This window comes from Eublepharis macularius, chromosome 17, assembly GCF_028583425.1.
Source record: "Eublepharis macularius isolate TG4126 chromosome 17, MPM_Emac_v1.0, whole genome shotgun sequence".
NCBI classification, from domain to species: domain Eukaryota; kingdom Metazoa; phylum Chordata; class Lepidosauria; order Squamata; family Eublepharidae; genus Eublepharis; species Eublepharis macularius.
In genome coordinates this window covers 26914651-26930580 of record NC_072806.1, presented here as the reverse complement: position 1 = coordinate 26930580, position 15930 = coordinate 26914651, and the positions used below count along the sequence as shown (strand labels likewise).

Here is a 15930-nt window from a genome sequence, read left to right as displayed (position 1 = left end):
TATCTGCATCCAGCAAGTCCTTCACCATTCTTCTCCTTCCACAATCCAGCTTTTCTTGACCTGTGCCGTTTCCACACATCTTTCCCCCTCACGGAAAACCGCGCGATTTTCCATGAGGGGGAAAGACGTGTGGAAAATTGATGGTGTCTTCGCAGTGCGATTTGCCATTATGACTCCATTTCCTGGTGCAATGACTTCATAAATCGTGCCACAAAACGGAGTCATGACAGGAAATCGTGCCATGAAGATGCCGTCATTCCGTAATTTTTGCACAATTTTTTGTGAGGGAAAAATGTCTGGAAATGGCCCTGATTTCAGAGACAACAAGTGACTGAACAGCAAGGGGACCATATCATTTTCCTCTTACTCGGGGCCTTAAGGATAATGAAACCCCAGAAGACTAGGAAAGTCCCCCACCCTCAATGTCTTCTCATTGTTGCCCTCTAGGATACCTTCACATACAATCACCAAACAAAAAAGATGTCCCTGATCTTTATCATGTAGTATATGAGGGATAAGAGTTTGAAGGAACGCGCCTTGATTTTGCGAGCCATTTCCCAAATGCCATGGAAAGTTCACTTTCAGAAGCTGTGCTGCTTTTGCTTGATTCGATTCCTGGCAACTGGCCCGAGAAAGATGCTCTCAACGACCTCATCAGAGACAACTCACTGTACAGACAGCTTGCAGGTGGAACATGTTTCCAATATACCATCCCTGTCATGGAGGCAGTTCTTCCAAAAGGCACTACTGTATGATGTCACCTTGTCCCTTTCCAAGCAACAGGGCTAGATTCTAGTTCAGAAGTGCCAAACATACTCATGAGGAGGCCCAGGTCTGACATAACTGTAACTTGTTCAGGCTGCCGTAAATGATCAAAACACAAAAGGAGTACTAAATGTATAATTAATTAATAATTTATAATTTATAATGAATTAAATAATTAGTTTAGCATCAATATGAAGTAATATTAATTAGTATTTTTCATGCAGGTTAGTAGGCTTGCTCCCACCTCCTCCCTCCCATCCCCACTTACCTGGCCAGCATGGGGGCGTGCCCCCGGGGTGGCCCCTGGTGGCACGGGCACACCCCTGGGCAGTGCAGTATGCTCCCACACCCTGCAATGGGCCTGTTTTGGGCCAAATCGGGCCTGCAGAGGGGCGATTCAGTCCTTTGGGGATTGCACGCGCACTCCCGGGCTGCCCTTTGACCCGCACGATTACGTTGCTTCCTGGAAATGACGTCATCACGCATGCTGGGAGCACGCAACATGTTGTGCACGTGCGCAATGGAGAACTCCAAAGCCGGCGCAGGGTAAGTGCCAGCATCCCAGTCTCCCTCCAAGGGACTTAAGGGACCTGGCAACCCTACAGGTTAGTGTTCTGCTGCCAGTGGGGCTGCCTCATGGGCTGCCTGAGTGTTCTTTGCAGGCCATATGTGGCCCATAAATAGGGGTTCCAGGTGCACGCCAGTGGCGGGCAAACTCCTGGGGTTTTGCCCCCTTCCCTGCCAATCCACCAGCGATTGGTGGGAGGTAGCAAGCCTCAAGAGGTCGCTCGCCCCCAACAGGCACCCCAGGAACATGCTCAGTGCATGTGCTCCCAGGAGTCACAACAATGTCACTCCCAGAAGTGCCATCATTGCACTGGCTGTGGGAGCACACCATGCTTCGTTTAAGGCTGATTTTGGTCCTCAAACGGGTCAAATTGGCCCTGCACGGAACACAGGAGTGCTCCTGTGGCCGGCATAACTACATCACTTCTGCGAGTGCTGGAGTGCGTGTGTGCAAAGCGCATGAGCGAAGATGGACCATGCCGCTGGCATGAGATAAGTGCCAAGTCCCCCCACCCTTCCCACTTTGAAAGTATGGCAACCCTACCCATGAGCCATATATTTGACACCCCTGTTCAGGTTCATCCATCTTTCCACACAGTTCTATGTTTGGTTTCCACTGTAATGTAACATATTGCTGCATTTACACCCTGCCTTCTTCCCCAGCAGGGTCCCAAAGTGGCTTTCTTCATTATTTTCTCTCCCGTTTTTTTCTCACAAGCTCACTGAGTGACTGGCCTAAGCTCACTGAGGGCCAAGCTACAAGTGACGAATGACACTTGAACGGCAAGTGAACAGACTCACGTGTATTCCTCCCTGTTCACTTGCCCTCCACTTGCGCTCCACTCAATCCACTTGCCGTTCAAGTGTCATTTGTCACTTGTAGCTTGGCCCTCAGTGAGCTTCCGTGGTAAAACGGGGATTTAAACATGGCTCTCTCAGATCCTGGCCTCGCCCTCAAACTGCCACACTATGTTGGCTTTCTCATACTGTATTACTGATGGGCCCATCTTGCCAATCTGAGGTGAGGTTCTCAAAGGCAACTATGAGACAAGGAGAGCTGAAGGATGGAGAGGGAGGGACCTCACTACACTGTCTGCCCTGCCATACAGCCAACAGCTTTGAACAATTACATGGGTTAAAGCAGGGCTTTTTTTCTGGGAAAAGAGGTGGTGGAACTCAGTGGGTTGCCCTTGGAGAAAATGGTCACATGGCTGGTGGCCCCACCCCCTGATCTCCAGACAGAGGGGAGTTTAGTTTGCCCTCCACGCGACTCTGTGGCGCAGAGGGCAATCTAAGCTCCCCTCTGTCTGGAGATCAGGGGGCGGGGCCACCAGCCATGTGACCATTTCCAAGAGGTTCCGGAACTCCATTCCACCGCGTTCCAGCTGAAAAAAAGCCCTGGGTGAAAGCAAGAGGCACTGGAATGCTTCTGAGGTAGGATTTCCAATGTGTGACTTAGTCCAGACATCGAAGCAAACCATGTTTTACATTAACCATATTCTAGAATCCAAACCATGGTTTGAGTTTTCAAACAACTAGAGAAGACGGGGTTTAGAGTCTCTTGTCTGCTTTGATCTTCTGTTGGCTCTGCATCCACTGCTGTAGCTTCTTGTGAGCCATCACAGCTAATAGTTATTGACAGACCGTTTCTTCTTAAGGAATTGTTCGAACCCTCTTTGAGAACCATCTAGGTTAGAGGCTTTCACCACATTTCACGGCAGTGAATTCCATACATTAATTATGCAATCTGTGAAGAAGCACTTTCCTTTATCACCTCTGAATATACAGCTCATCAATTTTATTGCATGACCCCAAGATCTTGGGAGGTAACAGGAAGAGGAAAAATCTCTTCATAACCACTTTGGTCTACACTATGCATAAGTTTAAAAATCCTCTGTAATGTTCCCCTTTACGTGTCCTTATTCTACCTTTTGAACATTTTGGTCTTTCTTCAAAGTGAAGGTATGTCAACTGTTCAATCATTCTGGTCATCCTTTGTTGCATCCTTCTTTAACTCTATGATGTCCTTTTTGAGGTGAGGCAAAGAGAACAGTACCCTAAACATTAGCACACTTTAGATTCTTATTTGACCCTGGCTATCATGCCTCTAATCTCAATTCTACTACACACTAAACATGGTGATGTTTTTGGCTTATGTTCTGTTCACCAGTCGCAAGCACTGAGCCATTTCTCGTCAAGCAGTTTGGCTCTTTGTGAGCAGCTTGAGCCTGTCTGATGGATTACTTTCCGCTAGAGGTGAGCACAAACCGAGAAAATGGTCGTTCATTGTGGTTCGTGGTTCGTCGCATTTCACGAACCATGAACCACCATGAACTTGCCCAGTTCGCAAATCAGTTCATTTGGTTTGTGAGTACGTCACTTCTGGGGCTGCAGAAGGTCTGCAGAAAGCAGACCATTCCCCGTTGCCTAGGTAACAGATTGATTGGTCTGCAGTAAAGAACTGAAAAATGAACAAATGAACTGCTCTAAAAATCATTGCAGTTCGTCACGGTTCGTCAGAATTGAGCTCTGACGAACCGCCAGTTCGCGAACCAAAAACTGGCCCAGTTCGTGATGAACTTTGGTTTGTATTTCGGTTCGTGCCCATCTCTACTTTTCGAATAATGCAGTTGTCAGCATTTCATGGATGCATGTTCTCACACACCCCAATGCAAGTTCTAGTTTGCCTCCATGCAGATCCACTGTACGCTGCTCTACATCCAAGTGTTTAAATTTAAATAAAGAGTGAACAAACCTGAGTTTAAATAAAGAGTGAACAAACCAGCTGGTCATTTATTTAAAAAAACAGTGCTTTTTTAAAACAGCTTGGTATTTTTCTAAGACCATGCTATCAACATTATTGTGCATGCATGTTTTCATATAGCCTTATGGGGGTTATAGTCTTGCATCATTTAGTTAACTGAACAGACCATCCATGGCCCTAGGGGAGAATTGATTTCACCTACAGATGCAAAAGCAGCCATAAGGACTGAAACTCCATCTCCATCTCACTTGCAAAGCTGCTTGGCATCTGCTTAGATCAGACAGTAGCAAGGTGAGCTGAGGCTTGATTCAGAAGCTATTGCAACTGTCTGTTTCAAATTTCACGGCATCTCTGTTGCACGATATCTACCTGACTATTTAGATGTATTGTTGGTTTGGTATGCAGATCTGGCTGATAGAATGTTCTCTCGTGTTGCTTTTTTGTTGAGGACAAGGATATAATTCCCAACAACATTTATATTATGCATGAAATATTTAGGCCCTAGATGTTGGAATCCACACTGCTGAATTCCTGAAAAGCACAGTTTGTGGCATTTCAATTTTTTTAAAGCATCAATGTTCCTTAGGAGGTTGTCAAGTAATTTGTCCACGTAAAGGTCTCTGAAATTCTTTTTTCTTTTTTTTTTTTTGGCCTTCTCTGAAATTCTTGAGACACATCTCAGCCTCAGGATATGACAGAGGCAGACATTTTTATACTCCGCTGTGATGAGCTCAAAACTCATTACCTATAAAACAAGAACATCTACCTTCATCCAAAGGGCACAGGGACAAGCAGAAAGGGGAAGGGAAAAGGTACTAGTCTGAGCACTAAAACTAGCTAGCAAACCAAAAGTCAATATCACAAAGTGGTAAAGAATTCTTGATAGCAACAGATGAAATTTAGCTTCTGTACTCTCACCAACAAAGCTTCTAATTTACCAAGCCAATTCCAAATCAAACAGAAGAGAGTTTTCCTTTCTATCTGACATAAGTGATTCCCCATCATGGCTCCCACTGACAGGTTACCTGGTACCCGCTTGCTTCTCTGACAAAGCATCTCTTCCCCAAAGCAAAGAGCCAACCCTAGCTTTCCTCCACCTCCTCAGAGCAAGAGATGCTTTAGAAAAAATCAAAAGGCAGCTTCTTTTATGTAAAATAGAAAAGAGTCCAGTAGCACCTTTAAAACTAACCAACTTTACTGTAGCATAAGCTTTTGAGAACCACAGTTCTCTTCGTCAGATGCAGGGAGGGTATGAAGAAACTGGTCAGATATATATCGGTGGAGAGGGGAGGGGGGAGTAGATGCAACCAGTGGCTTCTGATAATGAATCAGGCTTGGATTGAATAGAGACTATGAATGGTTATCTCATTATCAGAAGTAACTGATTTCAGTTTCTTCTTACCCTCCATGCATCTGACGAAGAGAACTGTGATTCTCGAAAGCTTATGCTACAGTAAAGTTGGTTAGTCTTAAAGGTGCTACTGGACTCTTTTCTATTTTGCTACTACAGACTAACACGGCTAACTCCTCTGAATCTTTTATGTAAGGAATACCCGTTCAGAAACTCCTGCTTCCATCATAGGATGGAATACTTGACTTAGAGCTTCCCAAAATGTTCTGATTGCCCACAGCACCCCATGGAGGCTATTTTGTAACTGCTCCCCATGTCAGTGATTTTCTGGTATAGTGTACTTTCTGGATATCCCAGATCCTGCTCTAACACTCTAGCCACTACACCGTAATATTTGACGGTCTTTCTAGCTCCTCACCCCTATCCCATGCTCAATCTGCAATTGCTAAGAATTTGATATTTCAGTTTTTTCTTGCAGTATTGTTTCTGGTACAAATACTGTTAAGTTTATGCCCATTATCAAGTATGGTTGGGGGCGTGGCATCGACGTCTGAGAAGATGGATGCCTGAGAGCTGAGCTCTGTCCCACCCTGCTCCAAATTCCTCTACATCTTACCTTAATGAAAATCACCCCGAGACATGGGGAAGCACAATGAGAAGACTAGGAAGCAAAACAGCACAGTTGCAAAGCGTTTGCAGGACTTTTTTCCTCCAACCCAGTCCGAGCAGGCAATTGCAAGCAAAACAAGCAACACAAGCAAAATGCAGCTGATAGGAAACGAGTTAGGAGCTTTAATGAATACCCCTCCTGACTCTGATCTAGCAACTTTGTTTGCAAGCATGGAACTTAATATCTTAAATAAAATGACATCTTATAAAGCCACTCTCTGATCAGATAGCTGACCTTCAAGCAAAAATTAATAATGTTATTCAAAAGACTGATAATGCACTAGATATTTCTAACTCTTTGCAATCTGAAATATGCACTATGCAACAAGAGAAAGAAGACATGCATGAAAGAATTATAAGTCTGGAATTAATAGTGCACCAGCAGAATCTTAAATTAAGGGGGGTGAATGAGGAATTTACATCAAAACTAAATCTATCTTCATTCCTAGCTAAATGGCTAGCCAGTTTTTTGCAGCCAAACAAAAGCACTCCAGTAATTTCCAAAGCTTACTGGGTAGGACCCCTAAAAGCAAACAGGAAAACTCCAAGGGATATTATAGCTACGTTCCTGGATTGGGAAACAAGAAAAAGAATTCTGGAGATTGCAAGAGAACAAAAAATGCTTAAGTGTAATGAAGCCCCAATCCAGATTTTTACAGATCTTCCCAAGGAGATAATAAACAAGAGAAGAGATCTCAAACTGACTACCGAGGCATTATGTGCAGCAAAAATAAAATATAAATGGATCAAATACTCTACACTTTGCGTCCAATTTAAAGACAAATGTCTTTATGCATCAGACCATGAATCAGGACAAGCTTTACTGCAGAAACTGGACATTACCTCAACTGACCTATCAAAATCTGCACAAAAAAGAAAACTCATTCAGCCACCTACTCCTCATAAAGGAAGCAAAATTCCAGTTAGAAACAACTGAGCAACAAAATAGAAAGCATTCCAGTGTCAAGAAACATTGATTTTTTCCTCTTTTTTTAAAAGCTGTATAAGTGGGGAAGGGGGAACAATCAAAACTTAGAAATCATAGTTTAAAATGTAACAAGCAGTTTGTGCTACCCAGCAGTATTGAGGTTTTGGGGTGGGTGGGGGGAGCCAGTTTTCTCTTGCTCCCAACAATGACAGCCCCTTGATGTTGTACTTTTGTTCAATGGACCCAAAGAAGGATACTTCCCATAGGGTCTCTCATAGGCTGTACATATATCGTATTTTTAGGTTTAGCATTTGGTATGTAAATTGCTTGCAATTTGTTGTTAATTTGAGTTCAATAGTTTTTGTGGGGTGAAATGGGGGGAGGGAGGTATAAACATATCGTTATTAATATTATATAGATTTTTAGATGGGTGGTGGGTAGGGGGTAAAGTTTTCACTGTTTTATATATAGATAGATTTCTTTTTTTAGCATTTTTGTAAGAATGTAGAAATTCCTTTTTCATAGGACTACTAATTTAAGAGAGATAGTTACAAATTTATAAGCCCTACTAAATGTTGCACTGTTGCTAATTGTATTACTCAGTTATTTAATCTGGCTTCTTGTATCTTTTGAAAAACTAAGCAATCTTTATACTGCTAGTATAACTAATCTATCAAGTTTAATAGGAACTGATCACTAATATTATACTACCACAAAATTAATAATCTGTTATTTTTACTACATTCACTGTTTAAATATGTTATGTTTGTTTATGAAAAATTAATAAAAATAATTTTTTTAAAAAGTATGGTCCATCTGAAAGCCCATTATCTAGTTTGGTCCATCTTTTCTCAAGGTAGTTTAGTGCAGCATACATGATTCGCTGCCATTTTATTGTCTTCTCCATCCTGCAAGGTAGGTTGGGCAAAGAGAAAATGACTGCCCCCGAATCGTCCAGTGAGTTTCCATGACAAAATAGGGATATGAACCCAAATCTCCCAGATTCCATTCCAACAATCCAGCCACTATATCACAGTACATCTCATTCTAGAACAACAACAGGGCTATACTAAGATATATGCTGAGGCCCTACACTCTGTCAAGTTTAAGAGGCCCCATAACATTACAAAAATTCTAACATTGCAATGTACCAATTTCTAATATTAGGCCTTAACTGTATCCTCCTTAGCTTGTGGTAAATCGGGCTCAGAAATGAAGCATTTTAGTATTTTTCCTTTTGTCAAATATTGGTGGGTAAACCTCCGCTGCGATTTACCTTCTTCATGATATCTCTTCTAAAAAGATTGTTATTTTTTGAAAAGATGGGGGAAGAGATGATTGCTTTGCATACCGTAAACGTTTAACGTGCATCATTTTGTAGTTACAGGAAAAGGAAAAAATAATTTCCACCATGGCTTTTTCTTGGAGAAAGTGTGCACTGCCATAAATCATACAGTTTGGAGCACACATTTATGAGACAAAATAATCAAAAAGGCATTTTATGTCAGGATAGACATTATAGATAAAATGGGGCATGTGTCTATGAATTCCTCTCACTCATAAACTTCCTCTGCTACATACAGCTGGCATCGTTTAGGCTTACACAGCTAATAGTTCTCTGAAGCGTTGGGCTCGGACTTCGAATCACTTTTCCCAAGGCTATTTTCAAATCAATAAGCTTTATTCTCTAAATTGCTAGGCATCATATAAATAAAAATTAAAAAATAAAGAACTCCTTGCTTGCAGATTTACAATAATAAAAAAACACATTAGGAGGGAAAGGAAGGGGAATAAAAGAGAAGGAAACTAGGTAGGCTGATGAGCTTCAAGGGAAATCTTGAATGTAAAAAATAGGGGATGGATAAAAGGGCAGCATACTGAGAAAGAGCTGCAAGTGTTGCTGTCAAGAAAGAGAGTAATCTTAGGCTTCAATAGAGGCAGGGATGGCATCAGGCATTGGCAAGGTTGGGCAGTTGATAGGGTTGTAGAAGGGATCCATCACCAACCTCTAACTGCCAAGGACTCAGAGCTAAACCACACGAGACAAATTACATGAAGATGCTCAAGTGAAGGGAGACACAATATTAGCTGGGAAGCATAGTTTGAATATCACCTCTCTCTACAGAGCTGGGAAAGATCACTCCTCAGAGGGTTTGTTAATTTCCTCTTTGCCTCCCAGAAGGCTCTGTCAATTATTAACAAACCCTCTGAGGAATGATCTTTGCGGCTCTGTAGAGAGGTGAAATTAACAAACTCTCTGAGGAGTGATCTAGCCGGCTATGTAGAGAGAGGTGAAATTCAAACCACACTTCCTGGCTAACAAGGGCCGTTTCCACACGGCTTACCTGTACGCGGCATGTCCTGGTAAATCGAGCAAAAAATGCAAAAGATCGTGTTTCCTCGCATGAGATTTGCACGACGTTGCGTGACATCACGCACATCTCACACGAGGAAATGTGATCTTCCGCGGTTTTTGTGCGATTTACCGGGACATGCCGCATACAGGTAAGCCGTGTGAAAATGGCCATTGTGTCCCCCTTCCCTTCAGCATTCTCGTGTAATTCGTCTCGTGTGGTTTAGCTCTCAGTGTTGACCCTGATCAGTGGCAGGGGCTTAGAGAAGTTCATGCTTTGCTATTTCCCCAGCTCGCACACTTCCCAGTTGTAAATCACAGATCATCACAGATCTGGTGGGAAATGCAGAGAACATCCAGTCTTGCAAGCATGCGGTTTCAAATCTGAGAATGAATGAGAACAAGATTGTCAGCTATGGTTTGGGAAATTCTTGGAAGGGGCAGAATTTGGCAGGGGATGTGATGTCGCTCTAGGACTTCTGTTTCTACCAGCCTCTATAGTATACCATAAAGTGTACTCTTCCAAGTTGCCATTTCCTTCAAGGAAACTGATCTCTGGAGCCTGGAGATCAATTGTAATTCCAGGAGGACTCCATGCTCCAGTTTGAGGTTTAGCAACCCTAAATGAGAATGGTGCTGCAGTCCCCTGGAGGCAACTGAAAATGTATTGATTACAGAAGTCCTCAGAGGAAAATTCAGATTATATCCTTCAGTTTCAGTTGTAATGGTTTTATGTTTTGTCGTATCTTAAGTTATCTTTTACTGGTTTAATTAGTTTGGTAGGTTTTATGACAATCTTAGAGTATTTTATGTTTTGTTTGTGAATTGCCTTGAGCAGGCATTATGCCTAGAAAAGCACCATAGGAAACAACTAACTAAAAACCTCCCCTCCCACTTACCAAACACTATTGCCGAGTCCATCAGAAAGAGGGGAGGGAGCAGCCAAGCATCCCATCATGCTAAGATCTTATTGAGAATTCCTCCCTGTCTAGAACAGTGGATAAGTGGCTAATTAAGTGCACCTGGTGGTTGTCCTTGATTAGGCGGCTCCTCCCCCAGGCTTAAGAAAAGGCTGGGTGGATAGAAAAGAAGAAAAAAAGCTGAATCGCAGGAGCATGGAGGTTGGGTACCTATTTGTCTAGTGGGCTTTGTTTTAGCTAAGATTAGGTCAAGCTCCTTTTTTATTGCCATTGCTTTGCCTCAAGAGTGAGTATTGTTATTTTGACTGTTCTCTTAAATAATTATCCTTCCTGTGTCTTGAGTGTCTGCCTGCTGTGCACAAGGGCTTCCAGCTAAGAACCCTGAAACCGGTGAGTCTGGTATAAACAGGCGGGGCATACTACTCTGGGAGAGCTTCTGGGGTACTGTGTGGCTGTTATCAGCACCAGAACCAGGCCCAGAGGGTTTGCCCACTCTTTACACTCCCTCCAACTAACTTTTAAATTATACTTTGATATTTACCTTGGTTTGGATACAAATTTCTCAGCTGAAAATTATGGCAAAATACAATAAATAAATAGATATCTTGCCCCTCCAAAAATTCAATGAAATTATAGCTTGAAATTATAGGGCCATAACCAACCATATGGAAAAAAATGATGTTTTGTCTCAGTTCAATATTTCTCCAGCTCACAATTTATATATTAAAAGACAAGTGTCCTGACTGACTCATCAACGCCCAGCCCAAACCCCTGGACCTAGAAACATGAAATTTGGGGAGAACATTCCTTTCATGATGTAAACACCCACTAAGAAGGGATTTGAAGAAATTCGCCCCCTAAGGGCGTAAAAAGGGATTTGAAGAAATTCACCCCCTAAGGGTGTAAAAAGGAGTCAAATGTGTTTTCTTAAAGGGATACAGCTTCCCTGTGTGGTTAGCAGGCTGCTGCCTGTTTGCACCCCCACCCACTGCCAGCTCAGCCACTCTTCCCTGATTGGGCCAGCCTTTCAAGGTCATTTGCATATGCAGCCTGATTGGTCTTCACCCACTACATTTTAAACAGTATGCAGTTGCTATTGGGAGTCATTGAATGTGTCCTGCACTGCTCATTCTTCCCCTAAAAGTGTTATAACTAGATTTAAATACTGTAGTGAAGCTCAGTTATCAAGCTAGTTAAGTAATATAGACAACAGAAAAACGAGAGATGATAATAATATATTCCATGGTAACAGTAATATGCACTAAGCTTCTCTGTGCTATTTTTAAAAATTCACTCATTTCCCCAAGTTAATAAAACCATGTGTCCAAAGTCTCTTAGTGATACTTCACATAAACACAACAAATGATGGTGGATACTTTCATTAATTAGCCTCGTCATTAATTTACCCACATGGTTATTAGAATCATGTTCTAGAGAACCTGCCATTTCTACCCAAGTTTGTTTACAAGAATGCCCGCCTTGTGCACCTAAGAGTGCCACAACCCACCTGATCGGTAACGAGGGATCGCCAGCATCCCACCAATCCTTTGGGGGGCTGATGTACATGCACCACAGCTCCCAGCTGTATCCATGGGCTGAGTTTTCATATCGCTGAACCTCAAAGGTGTCCTGTTTGATGTTGTCAATTGAAGGAAGGATGACCCTTTTCCGATTACCCTGGATTCGTGAGAGAACCGGCTCAGCCCTAGAAAGGAGAAAGGAAACGTGAATTTGAAAAGAGAGTTATATAGTGAATTCCAATGAAGAAATGGCAGATGGCTCCATGGCTCCAGCAATGAGATGGAGCAGACATGGGGCAATCAAGTGAACACATGAATCTGATCCAACTAGGTAAGTATTGTCTACCCAGAATGGTAGCAGCTCTCTAGGTCTTCAGGCTGAGGTCTTTCACATTACCTATTACTCGATCCTTTTAGCTGGAGATGCCAGGAATTGAACCTAGGACCTTCTGCATGCCAAGCAGAAAATCTACCACTGAGCCACAGCCTTTCCACACCGAGCAAGTGATTAAGTGGGAACAGGCTTTGGGTGATTTTTAATGTCTGGTTTGCTTGGCATAAATGAGCTCCAGTGATACTGTATCTCCACAGTAATAATACAAAGAAGAAAGTAATGCCTGTTTTGGAGTATCCAAATCATTAGTCTTCTTCTTTTAACCTTTGTAACAACCCTATAAAGGCTATGTATGTGCTGCCAAGTCACAACCGACTTACGGTGACTCCATCAAGGGGTTTTCAAGGCAAGTGGGAAGCAGAGGTGGTTTGTCATTGCCTTCTTCTGCAGAGTCTTCCTTGGTGGTTCCCCATCCAAGTATTGACCTTCCTAAGCTTCTGAGATATGATGAAATCAGGCTATACCATCACATTCCATCCCCCCCCCCGCAATAAAGGTAGGTTTGCATTATTATACCCAAGTTACAGATGGGGGCCAATGTTGCGCCTGAGAAAAAGTGGATTGCCTAAGTCCACAAAGTAAGTTCAAGGAAAAGGTGAGAATATCAACAACAGACCTTTTAGCACCTGTGCTGTGTCTGTTACCTGGGTACTAAAGAGATTCAGCTTAAGCAACATGGGAAACAGAATGCAATTGTGAGAAAGAGTTGGATTTTCATCTCAAGACGTATAACATTATTTCAAGGTTACCCAAATACAGCTTTACTCATCTCTGCTTAAGCCTAGGAAATACTTCTTGCAGCAATTATCCAAGACTTATTCCCAGTTCATGAAACAAAGCACAAGAAACTGTTTGAATATAAACCAAGTATTTGCAGTCGATGCAGGCGAATGGTGCGCTGTTTTCTGAATTCTGATGATTCTCTTAAGAACATAAAAGCCTACTCGGAAAGATCAATTCAAGCATTTCTCCTGCTCCTGCTACTAGACTTAAGGGGGAGGTGAGTGAGGATGCTTCCAATATTCTGACTTACCCAGATTTTGGAGCTCTAAGTGATCTGGTCTCCTTCTCCCCAAGGGAAACCATTACATTAAGAAACCTCAATTTTTCTCCTTTGCGTATCCTAATTTTGTGCAGAATGTGGGTGCATGTACATTTCAACATAATTCATAAATTCCTCCAGTTTGTTTCTCCCTCTACATTATCACTACACAAAAACAAATCCAGTTATAATTGATATTTTACTAATGCACTGGAGGCACATGCGCAAATCAGAACACCACACACAGAAAGGAGCTGAGGCAATTGTACTGGCTGCTTTTTTGTATTATTTTATTTATTTATTTATTTAATCACATTTCTAGACCGCCCTCCCCGTCAGTCACTTATTAGTACTATAAGCGACTATACATTAAAGCTTTGACCCTCAAAAACTTATACCTTGAAAATCTTGTTGGCCTTCAAGGTGCTACTGGACTTGAGCCTTGCTGTTCTACTGCAGAACAACACAGCTACCCACCTGAAACTATCTTCCTAACCGTGCAATACAGTGCAACTAGCTTTTCACTCATGTGCGTACCCACACAGCCTGATTACGTTCTTCAGTCCCCCCATGCTTCCTGTGTAACAAATGAAATATATTAAGTCATAAATAAATGCATTTTAAAAAATAATATATTACCCTTGGGTGCTCCTCTATGTCACCCCCCATTGATGTTATGGCTGTCAATCGGTTTCAGTCAGCAGCACCTCTGTGCATGCACACTTTTGCAAAAACCCAATGAGAACCTGTTCAACAAGATTTGCGGTGTTTAGTATGGACCAAACAGACTGGGTGATTGGTGCACACCTGATCAGCATCTTTGACATGGTATGTTCAATCACTGCTGGCACCAGAGTTTCTGGCACCTGCGGCCACCCCCACACACATGCGTGCAGTGCGTGTGCACCATGGACTGCGTGATGATGTCATCACAAAATGACATCATCACGCAGCGCAAGCCGGGGGCATTGGCTGGCAGATGGCTGGGGTGGCAGGCAGAGGCTGCTCCGCGCTCTGCATGCCGCCCCGGCAGCGGCTCGTGGCTGCTGTGCCCTGCTGGGGATGTGTGGCGATGGCAGTGGTGGCACGGGGCTGGTTGGCTGCAGCAGCTGTGGCCCAGCCATGCCAGCTCTGTGGCGCACGCTTCCGCCCCCAACACCCCCTCTGGCACCCCTCCAGTGCACTCACGCCCTGAGGCCACCGCCTACCTAGCCTCAATGGGCGCGCCGGCCCTGTGTTCAATGGTCAGACATGTTTGTAGTAAAATTCACATCCCTAACTAACTGCATTTCGCTATTGAACACTGATAATGTGCATTATGCTGACGAGGGGGAAGATTCTCAAGTGATCGTTAAAGTGCTTTAAAAAACAGGTGCACAATTTTGATCTAGGAGCAGAGCGTTAACTTAACTTGGGGCTTCTCGGCCTATTGGAGGGAAGCCATCTGCTGAGGTCTGTACTGCATCTCTACAGCAGTGTCATTTTCTAAATTGACCAAAGTAGGAGTAGTAAGCATATTAGAGATTTATTACATTTCTATCTCGCCTTCCTTCCCAGGAGCTCAAGGCAGGGTGCCCAAGAAGTCTCCCATCCAGGCACAGGTCTAACCCAGTTCTGTTGCATCCTGAGCTTTCTGACCATGTCCTCGGATGACATGATGCACGAAGAAAGGTGATTGGTTAAATAAACGACCTATTAATTTGGACCACCTAGGGCCGAAATTAGACATGTGAGTTTTTAAAGAGTTGGGCTAAAGAGCTGGATCCATGTTCCCCGGGTCCAACTTGGTTTCCCCGCAGCCACACAGCAGCTGTGGGAAATGGCTGTTGAAAAGTAAAGGAGAGCTCAAACAGGCTCAGAATGCCACTGCGGGAAGAGGAAGGGCTCTTACCTCCCCCCCCAGCCATTTTCCTATTCCACAATAGTGGGGGGGGGAGTGGTTTCCCCATGTTTGCTGCTCTGTATGCCCAGGATACTCCGCAAGGAGCAGCAAAACCAGAGAAATGATTCCCTCCCAGCTCTGTTTCAGCACAGAAAATATTATTATGATATTATTATGATTGTTATCATGGTAACAGTGATTCACTTTTTGGCTTGAGAATTTTGGGATGCACACCCCTATTGAAAGCATTCCAAGCTGCAAAAATGCAAGAGGTAACAGCGACTACCTTCTCCATAGCAGCAGAGAAGCTTTTTTCAAGTCTTGGAGTTCTGCAAATTATATTCTCTCCATTGCTTGAATAAAAACCTATCCTGAAAAGCAAAGGAATTGGCTGATAACAGCCTTTAGGTAGGCATACAGGTGCGTACCTTGAATGCACGCTTTGGAAATGCATCCTCTGGCTTGAGCCTTCAAAAGAAACCTGCGCACACGTGCGCGCATACATATATCCCTCTCCTCCCTAAACCTGTTTTGCAGACACACACCTATTTTACCCTGGGTGCTTTTGCCCTTTCCTTCTTTTCAAGATACACAATGCAAAACACATTAGCCTCTCAATTCATATATTTCCCAAGCAGTGAGACCACATTTTCAAGGGGGGAAAATGTTCTCTTGCAACAGCAACGCCTTTTTCTCATCACAAAGTTAAAAACAGAATAGCTTTCTTTCCAAGCCTGACATGCCACCAGCAAGTCATCCCTGTAAAAGAGCTTTT

At 43.2% G+C, this 15930-nt stretch overlaps 1 protein-coding gene across 1 annotated transcript in view; it reads right to left on the bottom strand.

Moving 5' to 3' along the window:
- The window catches only part of GALNT17 (polypeptide N-acetylgalactosaminyltransferase 17), a 278401-nt gene that overhangs the window by 109555 nt on the left and 152916 nt on the right, over window positions 1-15930 (bottom strand). The window contains exon 5 of the mRNA XM_055000990.1: window positions 11825-12022. Within this exon, the coding sequence (XP_054856965.1) occupies window positions 11825-12022 (198 nt within the window). The remainder of the gene's footprint in view (window positions 1-11824; window positions 12023-15930) is intronic.